The sequence below is a fragment of the Megascapheus bottae genome, chromosome 11, assembly GCF_031878675.1.
Source record: "Megascapheus bottae isolate mThoBot1 chromosome 11, mThoBot2.hap1, whole genome shotgun sequence".
Taxonomy (NCBI): domain Eukaryota; kingdom Metazoa; phylum Chordata; class Mammalia; order Rodentia; family Geomyidae; genus Megascapheus; species Megascapheus bottae.
The window spans coordinates 64,386,614-64,410,964 of record NC_143519.1 but is presented as its reverse complement, the minus strand read 5'-3'; the positions used below and the strand labels follow the sequence as shown (position 1 = coordinate 64,410,964).

Below are 24,351 nucleotides of genomic sequence, written 5' to 3'. Positions count from 1 at the left end.
CACTGAAATAGCAGATACAATCCAAAGGTTCATATGGAACAAGAAAAGACCTAGAATAGCCAAAACAATTCTAGGCAAAAAGAGCAATGCGGGTGGTTTACAATACCAGACTTCAAACTCTACTATAGAGCCATAATAACAAAAACTGCATGGTATTGGCACAAAAATAGACCAGAAGATCAATGGAACAGAATAGAAGATCCAGAAATAGAACCACATACCTACAGTCAACTTGTATTTGACAAAGGAGCCAAAGATATACAGTGGAACAAACACAGTCTATTCAATTATTGGTGCTGGCAAAACTGGGCAGCCACATGCAGAAAACTAAAAATTGACCCTAGCCTTTCGCAATGCACAAGCATTAACTCAATGTGGATCAAAGACCTCAATGTCAGACCGGAAACCGTGAAACTGCTACATGATAGAGGAGGAGAGAAACTGAACTCATAGGCACAGACAAAAGATTCCTGAACAGAATCCCAGGGCCACAACAGATTGGAGAGAGACTCGATAAATGGGACTACCTAAAAATAAAAAGTTTCTGCACAGATAAAAGCATAGCTACTAAAGTAGAAAGACAGCCAACCAACTGGGAAAAGATATGTACCAATAATACATCAGACAAATGCTTAATATCCAGTATCTACAGGGAACTCAAGAAACTAATCCCCCCCCCAAACCCAACAAACTATTCACTAAATGGGCAAGAGAACTAATGAGAGACTTAGCAAAAGAAGAGATTAAAATGGCAGAAAAGCATATGAGAAAATTCTCATCGTCCATCGTCATAAAAGAAATGCAAATAAAAACAACCCTAAGATACCACCTTACCCCAATTAGAATGGCCAAGATTTTGAACTCAATGACAGACGCTGGCAGGGTTGTGGAGAAAAAGGAACCCTACTACACTGTTGGTGGGATTGTAAACTAGTTCAGCCACTCTGGAAAGCAGTGTAGAGGTTTCTTAAAAAACTGAAAATTGACCTTCCTTACAATCCCACCATACCACTTCTGGGCATCTATCCTGAACACCATAATCCAAGATATGATAAGGACACCTCCTTAACTATGTTTATCTCTGCACTATTCACAATAGCCAGGCGATGAAAACAATCCAGATGCCCTACTGCAGATGAATGGATACAGATATATATACACACACACATACATACATACAATGGAATTCTACATATCCAACACACAAGATATAATGATGGCATTTGCAGGGAAGTGGATAAATCTAAAGTGAATCATGTTGAGTGAGACAAGTCAAGACCAAAGAAACGAAAGGTGCATGGTATCCTTAATATATGGCTATTAGATCCAAACAGTACAGGAGCGAGGACTCAATAGTTGCATAGCCAATGCTATGGCCATGGGACTAGAAATATAAACACAGCTACACAGACATGAAAACTTATGATTCCATAGACATAATGTTTTATTACATAGATTAATAAGTATCTATGACATACAAACCCTCAGCCTAATTTTGATTATGTTCTAAAATCTAAGTGCCAGTGATTGTATATAGAGATTCCCTTCTTGAATACTTGGTTTGTTAAACACATCATTTGAAATGATGTAAAAATCAAGGTTAATAAATTCTTTAATTAAAAAAAAAAGAGAAAAAAATCCACTTGCATTGGGGCCGAGGGTTTGGCCTATTGGTAGAGTGCTTGCCCCTTGCCTAGCATGCATGAAGACCCTGGTTCAATTCCTCGGTACCACATACATAGAAAAAAGCTGGAAGTTGTGCTGAAGCTCTAGTGGTAGAGTTCTAAGCTTGAGAAACCCAAGAACAGTACTTAGTCCCTGAGCAAAAGCCCAGGACTGGCCAAAAAAAAAACAAAACAAACAAACAAAAACACCTTGCGTTGTCATCTAGCCAGACTCAGTGGCTCACGAATCCTAGCTACTCAGGAGGATAGAGGTTCTGAGGATAGAGGTTCAAAGCTAGCCCCAGCACTACAAATTATTTCCAATTAATCACTAGAAAATCAGAAGTTGGGCTATGGCTCAAGGGTAGGGCAGTAGCCTTGAGCTGAAGAGCTCAGGGACAGCAGCCAGGCCCAGAGTTCAAGCCCTATGAGCCACCAAAAAATAAATAAATAAATAAATAAATAAATAAATAAATAAATAATAGGGAATTAGTCCTGGCTCTTTCTAACCAAATAGAGGTAGGGTTCCAACATGCAGTTCCCCCAAAGGATCAATGAATACACAACAATGAATAATAAAAAAAACAAAAGCAGAGAATCACAGGAACTGAAAAAAACTCATAATTTGCACATGCAAAGAAGGAAAATGTCAAAGCTCTCTCCCATTCTACACTGATAGATTGGCTAAGCCTTGAACATGATTCCTGACTTCCTGGGACTTCAGTACAACCAGCAGATTGCCGGACCCAGATGAAGAAAATTCCTACAGTGCCAGACTTGGACATTGCAGACCAAAACAGATAGGCTAGACACCACCACACCCATACCAAGAATTCTGGAAGCCCCTTTGCTCAGCCTACAACCAACACGACAGAGCAGGTTAGTGGCCCAGCAACCAGTGAGTTACAGTGAACAGATAGAGATCTGCCACAGCACCTCTAGTCAGCTCACAACCAGTTCCAGAATCAATGCGTACCCTGCAGGGGGCACCCACCCACCCATACACACACACACACACACACACACACACACACACACAGGAGATCAATACTAGTGGTGATGCATAGACCTAAACTCGACCATCTCCCTCCCACCCAAGAAGGAACACCACACTTGAAGAGGACAAAGAGTCCAGAGCCCTTCCCATCCCTACCTGTTGGCTTCCAGCAGGAGGCTACAGGGATTCAAACTAGGACCCTGTGTCTCCCACAGCACAGGCTATCGGGAGAGTGAGCAAGCCCTTCATCCAGAACAAGTCCAACTCCCAGCCCTCTGTAACAGACAGGCCCAAATGCACAGCAGCAGAAGGCTCTCCTGTCCAGAACCCCAAAATGTGCTGAGTGTGCCAACCACTGGCTGAGCATTCCCAAGGAACCACCAAGCCAGTGCCCTATATGGGAGCTGAAGCTGACTAGATGCTAGCCCCTGATGGGAAGCCCAGGCCCCTGACTTTAACCCTTGCAGCTGGGAAAGCAATCCCCTGCTGAGAGCCACAAAGTGAGGGCATGCACTAGCCCTACCAGGGAACTGTGAGTTGCCTGGGCACCAGCTTCTATTGAAAAGCACAGGTCCCTGAAACACTAGCACATCATCCCCTGTGGAGAATCACTAGCTGCAGACATGCATGCCTTCCATTGACAGAGCACACCCCTGTTAGTACCCACAATGCTGGCCCATGTCAGGAGCCTCTGGCTCCTGTCTAGAACCCAAATTATGTGAGTGAGACAATAGGGAAGGAAGCATGCACAAACATGCACAAGAAGCAGCAGACCAGGTGCCTGCCACCTGTGGGGAGAAAGCAAACCTGGGGTCAAGGCACAAAATAACCCTGTGCACTTGTGGGGAAGCCAATACCTATCCCAGAGAACCTCAGTCCCTGCTGCAGATAGGACAGAGCTCCTATCAGCTAGCATGGATCTGAGCATGTGCACAGGCACTAGCCAGCCTGGGGACACAGCTTAGGTCACACTACCCAGTGTGAACCAGCCCAGGACAGGGGAAGGCTGCCATATGTCAGGTACCAGCAGGCAAAAGCTTGGACCATGGTCCCAACAATCCCTGAACCCAAATGCATAAATCACAATGAAAGATTACAAGATTCATGGGCAATCAAGACAACAAACCAACCAAATCTAAAAGCTGACAGCAATCCAGAAAAGAACTGCAGTTAGAGTAAAGAAGAAATGGAGGACAAAAGAATTATTAAAGAAATGATGACAGAATTGACCAATAAAATAAAAGGGAAGATGCAAAAGCAATTTCAAAAGCACAAAGAAGAAATGTCAAAGAAATGCTAGGACATTTCAAAAAAGAGATGCAGACAAAAATAGACACAGTATTCACCTTATTAAAAGATGAAATTAACACTCTGAGAACTGATATAGGAAGCATAAGTGGTTCAATTTCCACAATGCAAACCACAATAGAAGCCACAGGTAACAGAATAAGTGAGATGGAAAATAAAATACCAGAAGTCAAGGATAAAACAGAGGATCTGGAACAGAAAGTCATAGGTATGGCAAAATACCCAGAAATTACCCAAGGGAAATCCAAGAATTGGCAGACAAAACCAAGAAACCAAATCAACTTATAACTGGGATCGATGAGAGGGAAGAATTTCATGACAGAGGCACTAAACACCTTTTCAACAAGATAATGACATAAAACTTCCCCAATCTTAAGAGAGAAAAATTTCACCCACATAACAGAAGCATATACAACACCTAGTATACAGGATCCTAGAAGAAACACCTCTATACACATCATAGTAAAAACATTAGACTTCAATAGCAATAATTTTAAACGCTACAAAATCAAAGAAGGAAAGACCAGCCATTTGAGCCATATCTCCAGCTCAGTATTTTGTTGGTTAATTGAGGAGTCTCTAGGACTTCTCTGCCTGGCAGATAGAAACCAAGTGGCAAGGAATAAAGGTATGAGATACAGGTGGGTAGTTCGGATATTAACTTTTTTAAACTCTAGTTTAAAAAATCTGAATCCATTAGCTAAACATAAAATTATAAAGTAACTTACTGTATAAGAGAAGCTCTTTCAAAGTACTGAATGGCTTTTTCACAAAACTGAGTGTCAATGTAATATGCTCCAAGCCACTCAATGACCTCAATATTAGAAGGGAAATACCTGTAGGACTGGAAAAATATAGAATATCACAATACAAGTTCAATAGGGCAGCATGTAATATGCATCTTCAATACATTACCTATTAAGTGTTATCTACTATGAAATTTCTTAGTAAAAATGAACTATAATATGCATCTCATAAGTTTCAAAACATAAGATTTAGAAATATTAAGCTTTGAAAAACATGAAGGGTACCCATGAGTGAGAAGTAATGCACCTACTCCAGACGAATATAACTGTAACCCCACTATACATTATCTCGACTAAAAAAATCTTAAGCTTTGAGTTTTCAATTATTTAAAGATTTTTACCTACATATGACCCAAATCATATCTAATATTTAAGTCCTACAAGGATGTAAATCATGCTTTAAAAGAAAAACAAGCTAATACTTTTATATCAATTTTAATGAAAATTATTTAATGTTATATATCATTTTAAATCACCACTCATTAAAAATGGATGAAAAGTCTAAGTTTTTAAAGACTGTTCCTTTAAAACACATAAAATGCTAAAAAGAAAAAATAAGAATAATAAGCTGACATGCCTACCTCATAGTAATATTGGAATGCTTGTGACTTGTCTCCTTCACTATCATACAATTCTCCCAGCTTGGCTAGAACTTTAGAATCTGTTGGAACAACGCTGATCAGCTGCATCAACCATTCAATAGCTTGACTGGGGTCTTTCATCAATTCATGTCTCGAGCAGGGTCAGTTAAGGATAATACAAGTTTTCTACATTCACGAACCAGTACACAGAACTAAAAATGTTATAGCCAAAGCATTGCTTACTCTAAAATGATGAGTTATTTTCAATCATTCCTTCTAGATTCCTAAGTAACATTTTTGCCTCCTCTCTACATATTCCTTTTCCTTCATGATTCTCCATTAGAATTAAATCCCAAGGTTCTCGTAGAATTATTCTAAACATTTACACAGTATTTCTTCTTCAAAAATTCCTAAATGCTAAGCTCGGCACCCGCGGCTCACACCTGTAATCCTAGCTACTCAGGAGGCTGAGATCTGAGGACCACAGTTCAAAATGTCCATGTCCAGGCACAAAATGTCCATGAGACTCATCTCCAATTAACCAGCAGAAAAATCAGAAGGGGCTCTGTGGCTCAAGTGGTAGAGCACTGGACTTTAGCTGAAGAGCTCAAGCACAGAACCCAGGCCCAGAGTTCAAGCTCCACGAATGACAAAAAAATTCCTAAATGTTTAATTTGGTTCTTTCAATATGCTCAGCCCATTAGGGAAGTTCTCTGCATATGCTCAAATAATTTGTTCATATCAGTAATAACCTGTAATAAATTTATTACTTATTTTGTATTGCTTCAGTTTCAATGAAATGAAAATATTCTAGTATTTTAAATATATTATATATGTAATAAATACAACATGATAGACAAGATAAAATATCTTAAAATGTTTTAAAACATGAGTCTCTTGTATTTTTCTTTCTTTTCTTGTTTGTTTATTTGTATATGTGTGTTGAAATAAGGTATAGCAGTTACTCAGTGAACAAACTCTAGATCCTCCTATCACCCTCTGAGTAGCTGAGATTTCAAGCATGTACTACTACACCAGCTTGGTCTTGTGTTTTTAGCAATGACAAATGTGCCACCACAAGACAATATTAAAGATATTTATACAAGCATCTACCAAATCTCTTCAAAAAAACTAATAGTTATAATCATTTAAAAAAATCTATTCTATAAAAAGTATATAGCAACAATGACTCAAGCCTATAATCTTAGCTAATCAGGAGGCTGAGCTCTGAGGATCATAGTTCAAAGCCATCCCAGGCAGGAAAGTTTGTGAACCTCTTATCTCCGATTAATTAGCAGGAAAGCAAAAGTGGAACAGTGGCTCAAATATTACAGGGTTAGCCTTGAACAAAACAGATCAGGATCTATATCCCAATCCAAGTCCAAGCCTTAGGACTGGCCAGTCTGTACACACACACACATACACACCCCTAGCAAAAGTATAGCAGCTAATACTTAAAATTATAACGGTGTACCTCGCAATATACCTTTACTCTAAACACACTTACATAAATTTTTTATCAAAACAGTAGCAATTTTGAAGGCTATGATGTTCCCATCGTGGCCAAATATTATTAAAATGAGAAAAATTAAAGCAATTTTCCAACAGTGTAAAAAGATTTAAAAAACACTAGCAAATTTCTGTTTTTCAAGCTATAGGTGGGAAAATAAATGACAGAAATCTAAGCGTTAAAAAGGAAACTGACAAGAAAGAAGTATTTTATAGTTTCAAGTGTACTGGATTTGAAACATAATAGCAGCTCATATAGTACATATGCAACAAGTGCTATGGGATGAATGGAACAACTAAGTTCCCATAAAGCACTACATAATTTGGAAGGGTCTCTGGAGATTTGTATTTACCATATCTACACATTATCTAAAACAAAAACATTATGTAAACTCAATACTACTAATTAGTAATGAATAATATTTTCATCAATTTAATCATTTTGAACAGCTCTACCAATACCCTATAAGACTCAGAATTAATGTTCTCAATAATATAACTTATTTTCAATGAATTGCTTATGCATACTCAAAATACAGTCAATTACGGCTATTTTTTTTTTTTTTTGCTAGTCCTGTGTCTTGGACTCAGGGCCTGAGCACTGTCCTTGAGCTTAACTCAAGGCTATAACTCTACCACCTGAGCCACAGTGCCACTTCTGGCTTTTTTCTATGTATGTGATACCAAGGAATCAAATCTGGGTCTTCGTGCATGCTAGGCAAGCACTCTACCATGAGGGCCAAACTCCTGGCCCCTACAGTTATTAAAACAACAACAACAACAACAACAACAACAACAAAACTACTTACTAAATAATTTCTAACTCATCTCATAACGCAAATGATCTTGAAAAACAGAATTATTTGAACAATATTTTCATCATTTGCTAAATCTGCTAGGTAGATTGTTCTCATCAGTTATATCAATGTCTAAGCTCACTTAATAATCCATTACCAACTGAATGAGTAAACCTATTATTAAGTTTTGAAATTTGATACACAGTAGCTATTTGGTAAAGAACTTGAGCATCATTCCTCAAGATTGCTTGAAGTTTCAGGAAACAGTCCAAAGTCTCATCTAGCCGGTTTAGCTTCTTGTAGGTAAGGCCTTAAGAAAAAAAAAAAAAATGAAAAGAAAACTGATAAGCACTATTAGTGGTACAAGTTTACTGAAAGCATCAGTAAAATATTTAAATACATGTAAATGTTAATCGAGGAGAGAAAAATAAAAATGAACTGAAGATTTTTCAAAGAACCATAGGAGAATGTAGATTATCTATTGGAAAGCAAATATGCAACAAAGCTTCAGTGATTTTAAAAGTCGGGGAGGGACAGGAATAGAAAGATTAAGAGTACATAAACATAGAACTCTCCTATGACTCAACAAATCCCAATTCTGGGCATTTACCCAAATGTCCAGAAACAAGGTCATACTGAACATATCAGTACAACCATGTTCATTGCAGCTTTACTTACCATAGCTAAGACATGGAACCAGCCCAGATGTCTCTCAGACCAATGGATTAAAAAAAAAGTGGTATTTATACACAATGGAATTCTATGCTGTCATCAGAAAGAATGACATGGCTCCCATTTATAAGGAAATGGATAGACTTGGAAAAAAACACATTAAGTAAGCCAGACCCAAAGAAACATAGTTTCCATGGTTTCCCTAATTTTTAATAATATGTGTCTAGGATTTTCCTAGCAGAGGATCACAATAGCTCAAAGACTTTGTGCTATGACCATATAGGATGAGGCTAAGTAAAATGAACTCCAGGATATGGAAACAAGAAGTTTATCTTCATGGTGGTTCTTTTTAATGTACTATGTGAAGTTACTTCTTTTCTCTTTTTTTTTTTTGGGGGGGGGGGGCCAGTCCTGGGCTTGAGCTCAGGGCCTGAGCGCTGTCCTTGGACTTTCTCAAGGCTAGAGCTCTACCACTTGAGCCTTAGCACCACTTCCGGCTTTTTTCTATGTGTGTGGTGCCGAGGAATCGACCCCCGGTCTTCATGCATGCTAGGCAAGCACTTTAACCACCAAACTCCCGGCCCTCTCTTTTTTTTTTCCCCCCACCCTTATGGTTTATCCTCTGTTGCTGTATCTGACTTTGGTACCTGGTGTAGTGTATATACATTTATTTGGTTATTTGAATTAGGGAAGGGAAGGGGAAAACCAGGATGAGGAGACAAAGGACAAAGGGTGAACCAATGTAACAGCAATATTCACAAGGCAGTATGTTGGAAATGAACTTTACAACTTTGGAAGGTAACAATGTTCAAGAAGTAATATATCCACTATCTGGCAGTATAACTGTAATCCCTCTATACATCACCCCGATAAAACATTATTTTAAAAAAGAAAGATTGAGTATAATTAAGTACTGGGCCTGGAGCGTAGCCTAGTGGTAGTGTACTTGCCTAGCATGCACAAAGCGCTGGGTTCGATTGTTCAGTACTACATACACAGTACTGCTGTGGCTCAAGTGGCAGAGCACTAGCCTTGAGCAAAAATATGTCCAAGGATAGTGCCCAGTCCCTGAGTTCAAGACCCAGGACTGGCAAAAAAAAAAAAAAAGCGTATAATAAGTACTTCAGAAATTGACTTAGCTAAATAATTTAATTGGCAAGCATTTAAAATTACTGGGGAAACTTGGAAGTGGAGTTTGCTTCGGGATGTCAAGGTGGTGGTAGTGGTGGTGAGCTCACTCCTCAGGAGCGCTTGGAGCAGCCCCTCCTCCCCCCAGCTCTGATGCAAAGGCATCCGCAGAGCCCTACTCTCCCTCTCCAGGGAGGCATCCCTCCTGTGACACCCAACTGTCTGCAGAAGGATCCACGGCAGCAGGAAGGACGCGGCCACCATGCCTAATTACGTAAACTACATGTGTCCCAGCTCCCCCCAGGGCAAGGCGTCGCCCTCGACCTGGCCAGCAGCCAGCAGACCGCTCCAGCAGCCTGTCCTCATTTCCCTGAGCTCTGGGCCCAACTCCCGCAGGCAGCCACTCCCACAGATGCTCGCGGGCCGATAAGGCGCTGGCTCCTGGACGGCCCTACTATGGCTTCGGCCAGGGTGGCCAGAGCGGTCCCAGAGCGGGTCGCAGAGCAGGACCCCCTTCCAGCTCACCAAGAAGGATCAAATAGAGCTGTTAGTAATCGCAAAGGCCAATGCCCGATGCAGCAAAAGCTTTGGAAACAACGAACATTAACTTGCCAGCCAACCTCAGAACTGTTGGTATAGCCAAAGAAAAAAGCCAGGGAACAGGTATACCAAGTGGGGTCAAGTTCGAGCTGTCAGAAAAACAAATGGAAGATGGAACTAAAAATCTCAGTGAAAAATCGCCACAGCGAAGAAACATAGCTTTTAGTGCCAATAATTCCATTGCAAAACCAATACAGAAAACAGCCAAAGCTGCTGCTGAAGAAACCTCTTCAGGATTACCAAAGGTTCATAAGAAAAAAATGTCTATATGGATTATAGATACCTGTCTAAAAGAAAACTAATGGCTAAGATTGCCTAAAATTACACTTTATTAAAAGTTTCTGTTCCTAGCATTATCTCTTGAGTCAGTTATCCATAATAGTTGCAATTAAACACCCATACAAAACATATGCACTTAATAGTAAAATGCTACCATTTTTAGATTTCTCTTAAAGAAAGCATAAATGGACCAGAGATTACATACATACTTGTAAATATTGTATAATATGAGTTTTATAGAAGTGAAATTTGTCAGACAGTGATTTAACTGTGTATGTTTTGTATATTTGTTAATAAAATCATGTTTTATGTTTTTAAATGCAAAACAAAAAACTTGGAAGTGGCAGTGCATGGCTATAATCAGAAATAGGAGAAGTGGCGCAATAGCTCAAGTAGTAGGGCGGTAGCCTTGAACAAGAGCTCAGGGCCAGAAGAGCTCAGAGCCGGAGTTCAAGCCCTATGACCAACCAAAAAAAAAGAAAGAAAGAAATAGGGGAATTAAGGTTGCAAACTGTACCAGACCTTATCTGAAAACAAAGTAGAGCATGAGTTTTAGTGATAAGAATGGCTAGCAACAAAGAGTGCCTGCCTAGATAAATCCCCAGAACTGTAAAGGAAAATAATAAAATAAAATCAGCAGGGGCTGGGAGTTTGGCCTAGTGTTAGAGTGCTTATCTAGCATGCACAAAGACCCAGGTTCAGTTCCCTGGTACCACATATATAGAAAAAAGCCAGAAGTGGTGCTGTGGCTCAAGTGGTAGAGCTCTAGCCTTGAGAAAACCCAAGGACAGTGCTCATGCCCTGAGCCCAAACCCAGGACTGGCAAATTAATAATAATAATAATAATAATAATAAGTAAATATAAAAATAAAATAAAATCATCAGAGATGACAGACTAGGGATAAACAATACCAGGACAACTGACTAAATATAAAAACAAAAATAAAATTCTTATTTCATAAAAAAGGAGATTGAGAACTTAAAGCTATGCAGAAAAGAACGTGCTAAGAATATGAAAATATAAGTTGGCCCAGACATCAGCAACAGGGATAGCAGCTCAGGTATATGGTTAAGAAAAGAGATAAGACACTATCCTAAAAATGACCATCAAATAATAGGGCTTGGGGCTGGGATTGTGGTTTAATGGTAGAGTACTTGCCTAGCATGCAGGAATACATGAAACTCTGGGTTTGATTCCTGAGTACCACATAAACAGAAAAAGCTGGGAATGGTACTGTGACTCAAGCGGTGGAGTGCTAGCCTTGAGCAAAAGAAGGTCAAGGACAGCACACAGGCCCTGAGTTCAACCCCTAAGACTGGCAAAAAAAAAAAAAATAGGGTAAAAAAGAAATCATTACCAGACTAAAAATCCACAGATTGGAGAAAATATTTGACAGCTATTCAATAGATAAAGAATACACAAAGAGAAAAAAACTGAACATCAAAAGAATAAAGTATCCAATTAATAAATAGACAAGCAAACTGGACAGTACTCAGAAGAAACACAAACAAACAAGAAAAGGATAGATTGGGAGGGATGGGTGAGAATGTTGAAAGAGGAAACATTGATCAAAATGCACTTCATTCCTAAACTTTGTTGAATGGCAACTTAAAGGTAGTAAAACAAATAATCAAAATAAAACATGAAAAGATAACGAACAAAGAAGCCAAAAGAAATATTCCCAGAAGAAAACTTGGAAAAATGCCAGATCCAATATTCCACAGGCACCTGTTTATTGGCAACACTGTAAACTCACATACCCAGGGAGCAAAGATAGTATTTCAGGCAACCTCTGAAAGGAAAAGAAGGAAATGAAAGAGGCTGAGACCAAGAGGATCAAAATCGAAGCAAGCCTGGATAAAAGACTCCATCTTCAACTTAATACCCAGTGCCAGAACAAGAAGCCAAGAGCAAGAAACTTTGAGTTTAAGGCTGTGAGTTCAAGCCCTGGCACCAATATAAAACAAAAGCAAAAATATATCTGACAACACACAATAAATTTTGAGAATGTGCTAAACTGTCACATTAGTATTTGAAATTGTTTATAGTTAAAAAGGAAGAAAGTGAGTCTTTTCCCACTTATTAATTTGGCAAAGGTTAAAAAGAATATCATTATCATTAAGCAGGAATTTGAGAATTCAGTTTTATATACGGGTAGAAATAAAAGTTGAAGGATTGGAGTGTGACTCAAGTATTGCACTTGCTTAGCATGGAGGAGATCCTGGGTTCAATCCCAAGTATTAAAAAATAGAAAAAAATAAAATAAACCTAAATAAAGCCTTATAGAGTAGCAATAGTGACTCAAATTTTATATGCACATAACTTGTGCATCATTAATTACATTTAAAATTATCTAGAATCTGAGGGGCAGTCAATTTCAATGTTTTTAAGAAGGAAGTTAACTCTTAAGAATTTATTAAAAATGAAAAAATAATACAGAAAGCATGTTTACCTTATTTCACTTACCAAGATTATAAAGTGCTTCAGTACAAGAAGAATCATTTCTTAGAGCCTCTTTGTAGAATTCAGCGGCCTTCTCATGATCACCATTTGCAGAAACTGTATTCCCTTTATTAGTAAGAGCTGATGGGTTATACCTGTCAGAATTCACGGCTAAATCTGCATAACTGCTGGCCTGGGAAAATTCATTTTGCTAATAAAACATAAAATATAACAAATTTATTTTATCAAATACCTTGCATATTTTCCCAAGATTACAGCTTGGTATAAAAAACATTGTGAAATTATCATAAACAGAAGCAAAAGGTTCAAATATGTTGGTTTGTATAAGATATTTCTACAAAACCTTTTTTTCCAGTCCTGAGCTTGAGGCCTGTCCTTGGACTTTCTCAAGGCTAGAGCTCTACCATGTGAGCCTCAGCACCATTTCTGGCTTTTTTTCTATGTATGCGGTACTGAGGAATCGGACCCAGGTCTTTGTGCATGCTAGGCAAGCACTCTACCACTAGGCCAAACTCCCAACCCCTCTACAAAACATTTTGACTGCCAAGCTCAACCAGCTAAGTTCTGTGACTGACTTTTCCAGTCTCGTGGCTTGAATAACACTACTTTTAAATGGAAGGGTTCACTCAATGTCCAAATTCCATGTCATTCATTTGATGTGTGCTCCTAGGAAGGCTTGCCTGTCCCCACTCACCCTGCATGCTGCTGTGTCACCCACTGGGCCTCCTTACTATTCATACATACTCTCTCTCTCTCTCTCTCTCTCTCTCTCTCTCTCTCTCTCTCTCTCTCTCTCTCTCTCTCTCTCTCTCTCTCTCACACACACACACACACACACACACACATCAGTTGGCCTCTGCACTTCCAGCAATCCACTTTTTTCTCTCCCTTTCATGAGCCACATTTGATCAGGACCTTGTTATCCATTTACTTGAGCCATAGGAACCTTCATGTTCCTCTGTGGTGTGACCATTGGGCCATGTCTAGGACTATATTTCCTAGAATCCCTTTTCTTGAAGAGCTCTTGTCTAGATTTGACCCCAGTAGGCACTTGAAGGTATGGCTTTTCAATGGTGGCTGCAAGCTTAACCGAAGACCCAGAATTCATCCTCATCAATTCTCTTTAACTTCTTACACATCTATTCTTTACTAGCCTTCTTTGCAGATCTCACCTCAAGCAGAAAGTCAGAAATATAAAAATATCTATAAAACATAGCTGCAAAACACAGTCATAAAAAAACAAAACTTACCAGAAAATACAGGCCTGAGAGGTTAGTTGCAGCTGCACTTTTCACTCTACTGTCTTTTTTTTCTAACATTTTTAAGGTATCTACAGCCTAGAAATGGAATATTTGCAGTTATTACCATTGTAATATGGAATCAGTCAGCTTATTGTTGGAGAAAAGACTAGTGTGGAGGGTTAAACCAGGGACAACAAGAGAGGTGGATTCATATAATCAAGGCAGGTATGGTAATGTTGCCTATAATCCTAGGTATAAGACAGGCTAAACAGAAACAGGAGGGTTGCGAATTCAAAGCCAGCCTGGGCAAAGGTAGCAATACTCTATTTTGAAAGAAAGCAAAGCTAGGTGTCTGTGGCACACGCCTATAATCCCACCTCCTCTGGAGGCTGAGATCTAAGGATTGTGATTTTGAAACCAGCCCACTCAGGAAAGCCTATCTTTGGTAAAGTCCTAGCTTTAAGAAGCCCATGACAGAATCCAGGCCCTATGTTCAAGCTCAGCACTGGTATACACATACACACATACACACACACACACACACACACACACACACACACACACACACACACACATACACACACACACACACACACACACACACATACACACACACACACACACACATACACACACACACACACATACACACACACACACACACATACACACACACACACACACACACACACACATACACACACACACACAGAATAAACTTAAAACTATTTTTTTAAAAAAGGGCTGTGGAAACAATGCAAATGGTACACAGTATTTGTTTGACATGTGTGACGCCTGAGTTCAAGACTACAAGACTACAAACAAAAAATAAAATGAAACAAAGCAAAACAGTGCATAGATTGGTTAAAGGTCAGCAGTGAATACTGAGCCTGTCACTCATGTGAAGTAGTTCAATATACATCCTTCATAATGGGAGTAAGGAGCTAGAAAGGTCTTACCAAAAGGACAATCAAATATGCACTTTATACAGTATTCTGGAATATCTAATTCTGGCTATTACAGATTAGACTAGGTTTTATCAAGGTTTATTTATTTATTGTGACATATAGAACAATAGAAAAATTATGTAAATTTTCTTATCAAATAATCATTATGAGATAGATCAACCTAATTCTATTTAGCCTAATGTTCCTTTCCAACTCAGATTATATTACATGCACCTACCTCATCATACAGAACACAAAAGAAGAATCAATAGTATTGAAAATGTGTGAGAAAGACTATTTACAATATCAATAACTTAGGTAGGTGGAGGTGGCTCGAAACTTTTACCATATTTATGCAGGAAGCTGAGATCTGAGGATCGAGTTCAAAAACAGCTTGTGTGGAAAAGTCTGTGATACTCTTATCTCTAACCAGCAAAAAGCTGAAAGTCTTGAGTGAAAAAGCTCAGGGACAGTGCTCAGACTCTGAATTCAAGCCTCAGTATGGACACACATATACACACAAACTCAGTAACTAACATTGGGAGTTGAGCATGGAAAAGTCTTTTGGATGAGAATAGCAAGGAGAGCAACAGCAATGAAATCTAGGATAAACCCAGGCATGAAAGAATTAAAAAGTGTTCATTCCTTGATTTGATAGGCACACTGCTAAAGCATGAGCCATGACAGTACATGGTACCTTTTTAAAGAGGCTATTAAAAGATGGCAAGAAAAAAATGAGTCTTCTTCCTATTGTCATCTATAATAGCATACTTCACACACAAGAAAAATAATTATTTTGGTATCTTCTGCAATTCTTCAAGATGTCTCACTTTACTAACTTCTACTGTGAATGCAGTACAAAGAATCAGAGTTATAGCTGACATTCTTAGGGGACCAAGGGTAGGATGATCAAGCAACATAAATATATAAAGGTTCTTCAGGGCCAAGAGCATGACCCAGTGGCCTAATAGAGTATTTGCCTAACATACACGAAGCCCTGGGTTCGATTCCTTGGTACCATATACACAGAAAGCCAGAAGTGGTGCTGTGGCTCAAGTGGCAACGCGCTAGCCTTGAGAAAGCTCAAGGACAGTGCCCAGGACCAAGCTCCAGGACTGGCAAAAAAAAAGATTTTTTAAAGACTCTTTGAAAGTCTTTTAATGCTTTGTACTCAAAGTGCTCCATGGTATTATAACAAAATTCATTCTACTCATGATCCCTGTTTCTGTGTGTCTCCTTTTTTTTCCAGTACTGAGAAGTAAACTCAGAACACAGCACTTTGCTGGGCAAGCATTCTACCACCACTTGAGCTATGCCCACAGTCCTTCTGTTTGTTTGACAATCCTGGAGCTTGAACTCAGGGCCTGGGCACTGTCTTGGTTTTTCTCAAGGCTAATGCTCTACCATTTGAGCCACAGCACCACTTTTGGCTTTTTTCTGTGTTATATGGTAACAAGGAATCAAATCCAGGGCTTTATGCACCCTAGGCAATCACTCTACCACTAAGCCACACTGCTGGCCCAGTCCTTCTGTTTTTTAGTTTTGTTTTTCAGATACAATCCTCTAGTATAGCTAAAGCAGGCCTTTGACTACAATCCTTTGGTCTGTTTTTTGAGTAGCTGGAATTAAGAGATGTAAAATACCTTTTCCACCTCAGTTCTTCAAGATAAGGAACCATTTGCTTTTTTCCCTGATTTTGAATTGCAAAATCCTCTTTTCTCTGCTTCTAAAGTAGCAGTAATTACTGGTTCAGGCTATCTCACTCAGCCCCACTTTATTCCTGCATTCTCTAAGTAGACTTTTCTTACACTTTGTGAAAGTGGCTAGTTCTTTATGTGATCTCTCAGACAAAAAAGAAAATCCTACCATAGAAAGAAAATGGGAAGAGTAGGCATTGATAGGATGTTGGCTCTCTGAGTCAGCACCTGCAGGCACTCACCACTGATTTCATGAACTAAAAGCCTGAGTTGCCAACTGTTCACTATCGTTTGGTATTGTCTCTTTTCCTTAAGGCTTGTGGTCTCGGCTCTGTCCATGGGAGAGTGTGGGGAAACACTCCCACCTCCGCCTCCAACCAAAGCAGCAGGACAGCTGAGGTTGGAGATTCTTAAGCCATATCTAGTTTTGATTCTCAGCACAGTACCAATAAGTAAAACCAACACTGAAAACAGCCAACAGGAGGAAAGCAGGAAGAGGAAGCACATCAGGCTGGCCTTCCTTACACTTGTGGAAATGTCAACAATTTAGGGTATCATCTGAAAACAGTCAGGAGGAAGCTGAACCTTGGACTAGAATATAGTTTTGATAACAATTTTCTTAGTAGTAATAGGATTTGAACTCAGGACATCAAACTGTACACAAAGGAGTTTCCCTGGTTTTATGTCTTGGACCAAAATTATCACATAAAATTGACATTGAAACTGATTTTCAAACTTACTTGGTTAAAATCCCTTTGCCTTAAGTATGTAATTGCTTTGTTTATTTCCAGATCATTGGCTAACTCTACATACTGAGAAGCTTTCACTACTTCCACACACCTATAAAAAAGGAAAAGAAAACATTTTTTAAAAGTTATCTCATTTCAGGCCGGGAGTTTGGCTAACATGCATGAAGACCAGGGTTCGATTCCTCGGTACCACATACATAGAAAAAAGCCGGAAATGGTACTGAGGCTCAAGTGGTAGAGCTCTAGCCTTGAGAAAGCCCAGGGACAGTGTTCAGGCGCTGAGCTCAAGCCCAGGACTAGCCAAGGTTAGCCAAAGAAGAAAAAAGTTATCTCATTTCATTTTAACATATTTATCCTGCTGATTCCCTGAAATGTGACTTTATAAAAGTTCCCCCCACCTCTTGGCTCCAATGCTGGGAAACAAACCAAGGATCTTCAAACACCAGGAAAGAATTCTATTACTGAGTTAAAAATTCATGCTTAGTCCTATATGTTTTCTCTTGATACTCTTATATTAAGAAACATTCTACACAATTTATAGAATATATTTTCGGGTGTCATAACTTGAGAAAAACTCTAGTTTGTTCCCAGAAAGTACAGGATATTTACCACTATATATATATATGTATATATATATATATATATATATATTAACACAATGTTAATCCCTTTATGAACATTACTGCCTTTCATCCTCACAACAGTTCTAAGACAGAAAACTGTTTCTATTTTATAGGTTGAGAAAATGGCCTGGGCAAGGTCACTTTTGTCCTGCTCATTTCAAAATAATTTTCCTGAATCCAGATCACAGAGACCCACCTGATCTTGCTGCACCCAAAACCACACTTCTATCAGTAAGACACAAAATGACTGCACACTGTGCAGGCCTGGATCTATCTGGGACCAGCACTTATACACTGGGATAAAGTTGTGTCAGAATATATAGCCAATTAGTTTTAGACTACTATGCCAAAACCATCCAATGGAGAAAGTAGTTTGTTTTTTAACAAAGAATGCTGGAAAGGCTGACACACGCACATACACACACGTGCGCACACACACACACACACACAATCACATGCACGCATGCGCGTGCGCGCACACAAAACATTAAGAACAATTAATCTTAGAACATTTACAACAGTTTCTATTAATCATATCATATATTACTATCTGCCCAATAAGTACAATGTTAACCATTTACTTTTCAAATGGCAATAATAATTTCAAAGCAGTCAAAACATAAATTATAAAAACAATATTCGTAAAATTTTTTCACATTTTTCTCTTACCAGTCATAACCTACAGCAAAAGATGTCTCAATTACAGGTGCAATGAGTTTTGCAGCTGTCATGATATATTTTTCTGCCATGGCTTTCCTATTAATAAACAAATAAAAGTTGCATTCAGAATTAGATATAAAAGAGTATTATTTTAACATTTATATCTTAAAATATGTAAGCATTGTCAGTCAAAGATAACACACTACTGAAAGGCTGAAAAAGAATTTTTCAGGCATTGGCACACTTCAAAACAGCAGGAGTAGGGCTGGGAGTTTGGCCTAGTGGTTAAAGTGCTTGCCTAGCATGCACGAAGACCCGGGTTCGATTCCTCGGTACCACATACATAGAAAAAAGCCGGAAGTGGTGCTGAGGCTCAAGTGGTAGAGCTCTAGCCTTGAGAAAGTCCAAGGACAGTGCTCAGGCCCTGAGCTCAAGCCCAGGACTGGCAAAAAACAAAACAAAACAAAACAGCAGGAGTAGCAATTTTAATTTCTGACAAAATCAACTTCTCAATAAAATAAGTAAACAAAGATAAAGATGGTCACTACATATTAATAAAGGGGAGAAGCCAAAGCAGAGTATCATAATCATCAACCTATACCCACCAAACAGCGCATTTAAATACACTCAAAAGCTACAGGACAATATAGACTCAAACACAATCATAGTGACAGACTTTAATACTCCATTCTCACCAAAGGATAGATCAACCAAGCAAAGGATAAGCAAAGAAATCTTTGCATTAACAGACATCCACAGAGTTTTTCACCCAACAACAAAACACTATACATTTTTCTCTGGGACTCATGGAGCATTCTTTAAAAATAGATCATATAGGCCGGGTGCATGGCCTACTGGTAGCATGCTCACCTAGCATGCATGAAAACCTGGGTTCAATTCCCTGGTACCATATACACAGAAAAAGTCAGCAGTGGCACTGTGACTCAAATGGCAGAGCACTAGCTTTGAGCAAAAAAATAAGTGTCCCTGTTGGTGGGAGTGTAAACTCATTCAAGCACTATAGAAAGCAGTATGGCAATTCCTCAAAAACCAAACATACAGCTCCCCTATGACCCAGCAATCCCACTCCTTGGCATTTACCCAAATGTCCAGAAACAAGGACATACTAAAGCCACTAGCACAACCATTTTGATTGCAGCATTATTTACCATAGTGAAGATATGGAACCAACCCAGGTGCCCCTCAGTAGATGATTGGATCAACAAGATGTGGTATTCATACAAAATGGAATTCTATGCTGCTATCAGGAAGAATGACATCGCCCCCTTTGTAAGGAAATGGAAAGACTTGGAAAAAAACATATTAAATGAAGTAAGCCAGACCCAAAGGAACATAGGCTCAATGGTTTTCCTCATTCGTAATAATTAGTACAAACCTTAGACTCTCCTAGCAGAGGATTACAGTAGCTCAAAACTTAGATATATAAAGTCACATAGGATGAAACTAAATGAAAGGATCTGTAGGATATGGAAATAAGAGCTTTATCTTGTGTGATTGTTTTTAATGTACTATGTTATTTCTTTTCTCTCTTTTTTTTCCCTTATAGTTAATCTCATATTGTTACTGCATCTGTCTTTATTACCTGGTATATTATATATACATTTATTTGAAATAGGAAAGGGAAAGGGGGAAAACAAGATGATTGGGAGGGGGTGGAGGGAGGGAAATGGGGACAAAAACATGAGAAAGGATATCAGTGTGTGAGAAGTAATGTACCTACTACATGACAAATATAACTGTAACCCCTCTATATATTATCCCAATAATTAATAAATAAAGAAATAAGAAAAAAGTGTCCAAGGACAGTGCCCAGGCCCTGAGTTCAAAAGTTTCAGGACTGACAAAAAATAGATCATATGATAGTTCACACAAAGAACCTAAGCATATACAAGAGGACTGGTATAATCCCTTCCATTCTATCTGACAACAGCAAAATCAGACTGAATATCATAGTACACTGTAAAAACCACTCAAACACGTGGAAGCTGAATAGCATGCTACTGAATAACACTTGGTTATAGAAGAAATTAAAGAAGAAATTAGAGAGTTAGTACAATGCAATGAAAATGAAAAAGCATCACAAAGAAACCTCTGGGACACAAGAAAAGCAGTTCTAAAGGGCAAATTTATCTCCCTAGGAATCCATATTAAAAAGAGAAGAGGAACAACTCTAAGATTCCACCTCAATCCAGTTAGAATGGCCATGATCAAGTAATCTAATAATAACAGATGCTGGAGGGGAGTGGCCAGGAGCGATCACTACTACACTGTTGGTGGGAGTGCAAACTCTTCAATCACTATAGAAAGCAGTATGGTGGTTCCTCAGAAGACTAAACATAGAGCTCCCCTATGACCCAGCCATTCTACTACTTGGCACTTACCCAATCGTCCAGAAACAAGGACATACTAAATCCACTAGCACAATGATGTTCATTGCAGCATTATTTACCATAACAAGATATGGAACCAACCCAGATGCCCCTCAGTAGATGATTGAATCAACAGGATGGGGTATTTGTACACAATGGAATTCTATGCTGCTGTTAGAAAGAACATCACCCCATTTGTAAGGAAATGAAAAGACTTAGAAAAAAATCATATTATGTGAAGTAAGCCAGACCCAAAGGAACATAGGCTCAATGGTTTCCCTCATTTGTCATAATCAGTAGAAACCTTGGGCTCTCCTAGCAGAGATTTACAATAGAACAAAGCCTAGATACATAAGGCCATATAGTATGACACTAAACGAAAGGACCTCCACAATATAGAAACAAAAGCCATATAATGAGTAATTGTTGTCCTTAATGTACTATGTTATCTCTCATTTCTTTTGCTGTCCCTTGGTTATCTCATATTGTTACAGTATTTTACCTTGTTATCTGATATATTGTATATATGCTTATTTGGTTATTTGAAATCGGATAGGGAAGGGGGGAAAACAAGATGAGGGGTGGGAGTGGGGGGAGGGTAATGGGGACCAAGACATGAGAAAGGGTATCAATGTTTGTGAAGTAATGCACCTTCTATCTGGTGGATATAATGTAACCCTTCTATTAATTACAATAAAAAATATATGGTAAAAAAAAAAAAGACAGAAGCGGGGCCGGAGTTTGGCCTACTGGTAGAGTGCCTGCCTTGCATGCACGAAGACCCAGGTTCGAATCCTCAGTACCACATACATAGAAAAAAGCCGGAAGTTGTACTGAGGCTCAAGTGGTAGAGCTCTAGCCTTGAGAAAGTCCAAGGACAATGTTCAGACCCTGAGCTCAAGCCCAAAAGACAGAAGAAACTCATGTAAACAACCTAAAGAAACAATTAAAACACCTAGAAGAGCAAGAAAAAATTAATTTTAAAGCAACTAGGATAGAAATTACAAAAATAAAATAAAAAATTAGTGAGATTGGAAGTAAAACTACTACCCATAAAATTAATCATACATAAGCTGTTTTTAATAAAAAGTTAACAAAATTGACAAACCCCTTGCAAGATTAACCAAAAAAAAAATAGATGAGAACATGAGAAAGGTTATCAATGTATGTAAAGTAATATACCTTCTATTTGGTGAATATAATGTAACCCTTCTATTAATTATAATAAAAAATATATGAAAAAAATAGAGGAGCCACAAATAAACAAGATTAAAAATTCCACAGGAATAATCACAACCAACATACAATCCAAACAATAATAAATAACCACTTTCAGATTTTATATTCACTGAAACATAAAAATTTAGTAGAAATAGATGATTTTTACATAAATATAAGCTGCCCAAATTGAACCCAGAAGAGGCGAATCAACTGAATTAACCAATTTCATACAATGAGTTAGGGGAAGTAATCAGAAGTCTACTAATTAGGAAAAGCCCAGGTCCAGATGGTTTCACTGCAGAATTCTATAAGACTTTTTAACAGGAGTAAATACCTATACTCCTGAAGCTCTTTTGAGAAACAGAGGCAAAGGGAGTCATCCCAAACTCATTCTATAAAGCCAGTATCGCTCATCCCCAAATCAGGGAAGGATCTAACAAAGAGAGAGAACTACAGACCAATCTCTCTGATGAATGCAGATACAAACTCCTCAATAAAATACTAGCCAACAGAATCCAGAAACAAATTTTTAAAAATTATACATTATGATCAAGTAGGCTTCATTCTACAGATGCAAGGCTTGTTTAACATTCATAAATTAATCAATGTAATTAACCATATTAATAGAGCTAAGATCAAGAATCATATGATTACTCCTCTGGACTCAAAGAAGGTATTTGACAAAATGCAGCATCCATTCATGTTGAAAGCATCACCAAAAAAATAGGAATAGGAGATTCATTTTTTAAAATAATTAAAGTTTTATATGACAGACCAATAGCCAGTATCATACTAAACAATAAAATTAGGAACGAGGTAGGCATGCCTACTTTCTCCACTTCTCTTCAATATAGTGCTGGAACCCTTAGCCAGGGCAATAAGGCAAGAAAAGGACATCAAAGGGATCCACATAGGGAAAGAAGAAATTAAACTATCCCTATTCACAGATGACATGATCTTATACTAGAATGATCCAATAAATTCCACTCACAGACTCTTAGAACTAAAAAACCACTTTGGCAAAGTGGTTTATTTAATGAAAACTATGAAAGCCTAAAGAAATTAAAAAGGATAGGATACCAGGAAATGGAAAGACATCCCATGTTCATGAATAGGGAGAATAAATATTGTGAAAATGGTCATACTGCCAAAATTGATAAACAAAATTTCAATGCAATCCACATCAAAATACCAAAGATATTCTTTACTGGAATAGAGGAAATAATCCAAATATTCATATGGAACAACAAAAGACCTAGAATAGCCAAAGAAATTGTAGGAAAAAGAGCAATTCAGGTGGTATTACAATACCAGACTTCAAATTCTGCTATAGAGCCATAATAACAAAAACAGCATGGTACTGGCACAAAAATAGACCAGAAGATCAATGGAACAGAATAGAAGATCCAGAAATGAAACCACATACTTATAGTCAGCTTATATTTAACAATGGAGCTGGACATATACAATGGAATAAACAAAGCCTCTTCAACTATTGGTGCTGGGAAAACTGGGTGGCCACATGCAGAAAACTAAAAGTTGATCCCATCTTGTCACCATGCATGAACATCAACTCAAAATGGATCAAAGACCTCAATATCAGACCTGAAACTATGAAACTGCTACCCAACAGAGTAGGAGACACATTGAAACTCATATGAAGGCACAGGCAAGAACTTCCTGAGCAGAGTCCCAGGGTCACAACAGATTGGAGAGAGACTTGACAAAATAAAAAGTTTCTGCACAGATAAAGACATAGCTAGTAAAATGGAAAGACAACCACCCAACTGGGCAATACATATTTACCAGCAATACATCAGACAAATGCTTAATGTCCAGTATCTACAGGGAACTCAAGAAACTAATCCCCCCAAACCCAACAAACCAATCACTAAATGGGCAAAGGAACTAAAGAGAGACTTACCCAAAGAAGAGGTAAAAATGGCAAAAAAACATATTAGAAAAATGCTCATCATCCATGGTCATAAAGGAAATGCAAGTAAAAACAATCCTAAGAT

At 38.4% G+C, this 24,351-nt stretch overlaps 1 protein-coding gene across 1 annotated transcript in view; it reads right to left on the bottom strand.

The window, feature by feature from the left end:
• Window positions 1–24,351, bottom strand: part of Ift88 (intraflagellar transport 88) — a gene marked incomplete at its 3' end in the record, with an annotated part of 56,963 nt that overhangs the window by 6,144 nt on the left and 26,468 nt on the right. The window contains exons 8-14 of the mRNA XM_090341820.1: window positions 18,732–18,818; window positions 17,431–17,530; window positions 14,056–14,142; window positions 12,809–12,995; window positions 7,864–7,972; window positions 5,357–5,507; window positions 4,698–4,813 (exon numbers count right to left, since the gene is read on the bottom strand). Coding sequence (XP_090197946.1) covers window positions 4,698–4,813; window positions 5,357–5,507; window positions 7,864–7,972; window positions 12,809–12,995; window positions 14,056–14,142; window positions 17,431–17,530; window positions 18,732–18,818 — 837 coding nt within the window. The remainder of the gene's footprint in view (window positions 1–4,697; window positions 4,814–5,356; window positions 5,508–7,863; window positions 7,973–12,808; window positions 12,996–14,055; window positions 14,143–17,430; window positions 17,531–18,731; window positions 18,819–24,351) is intronic.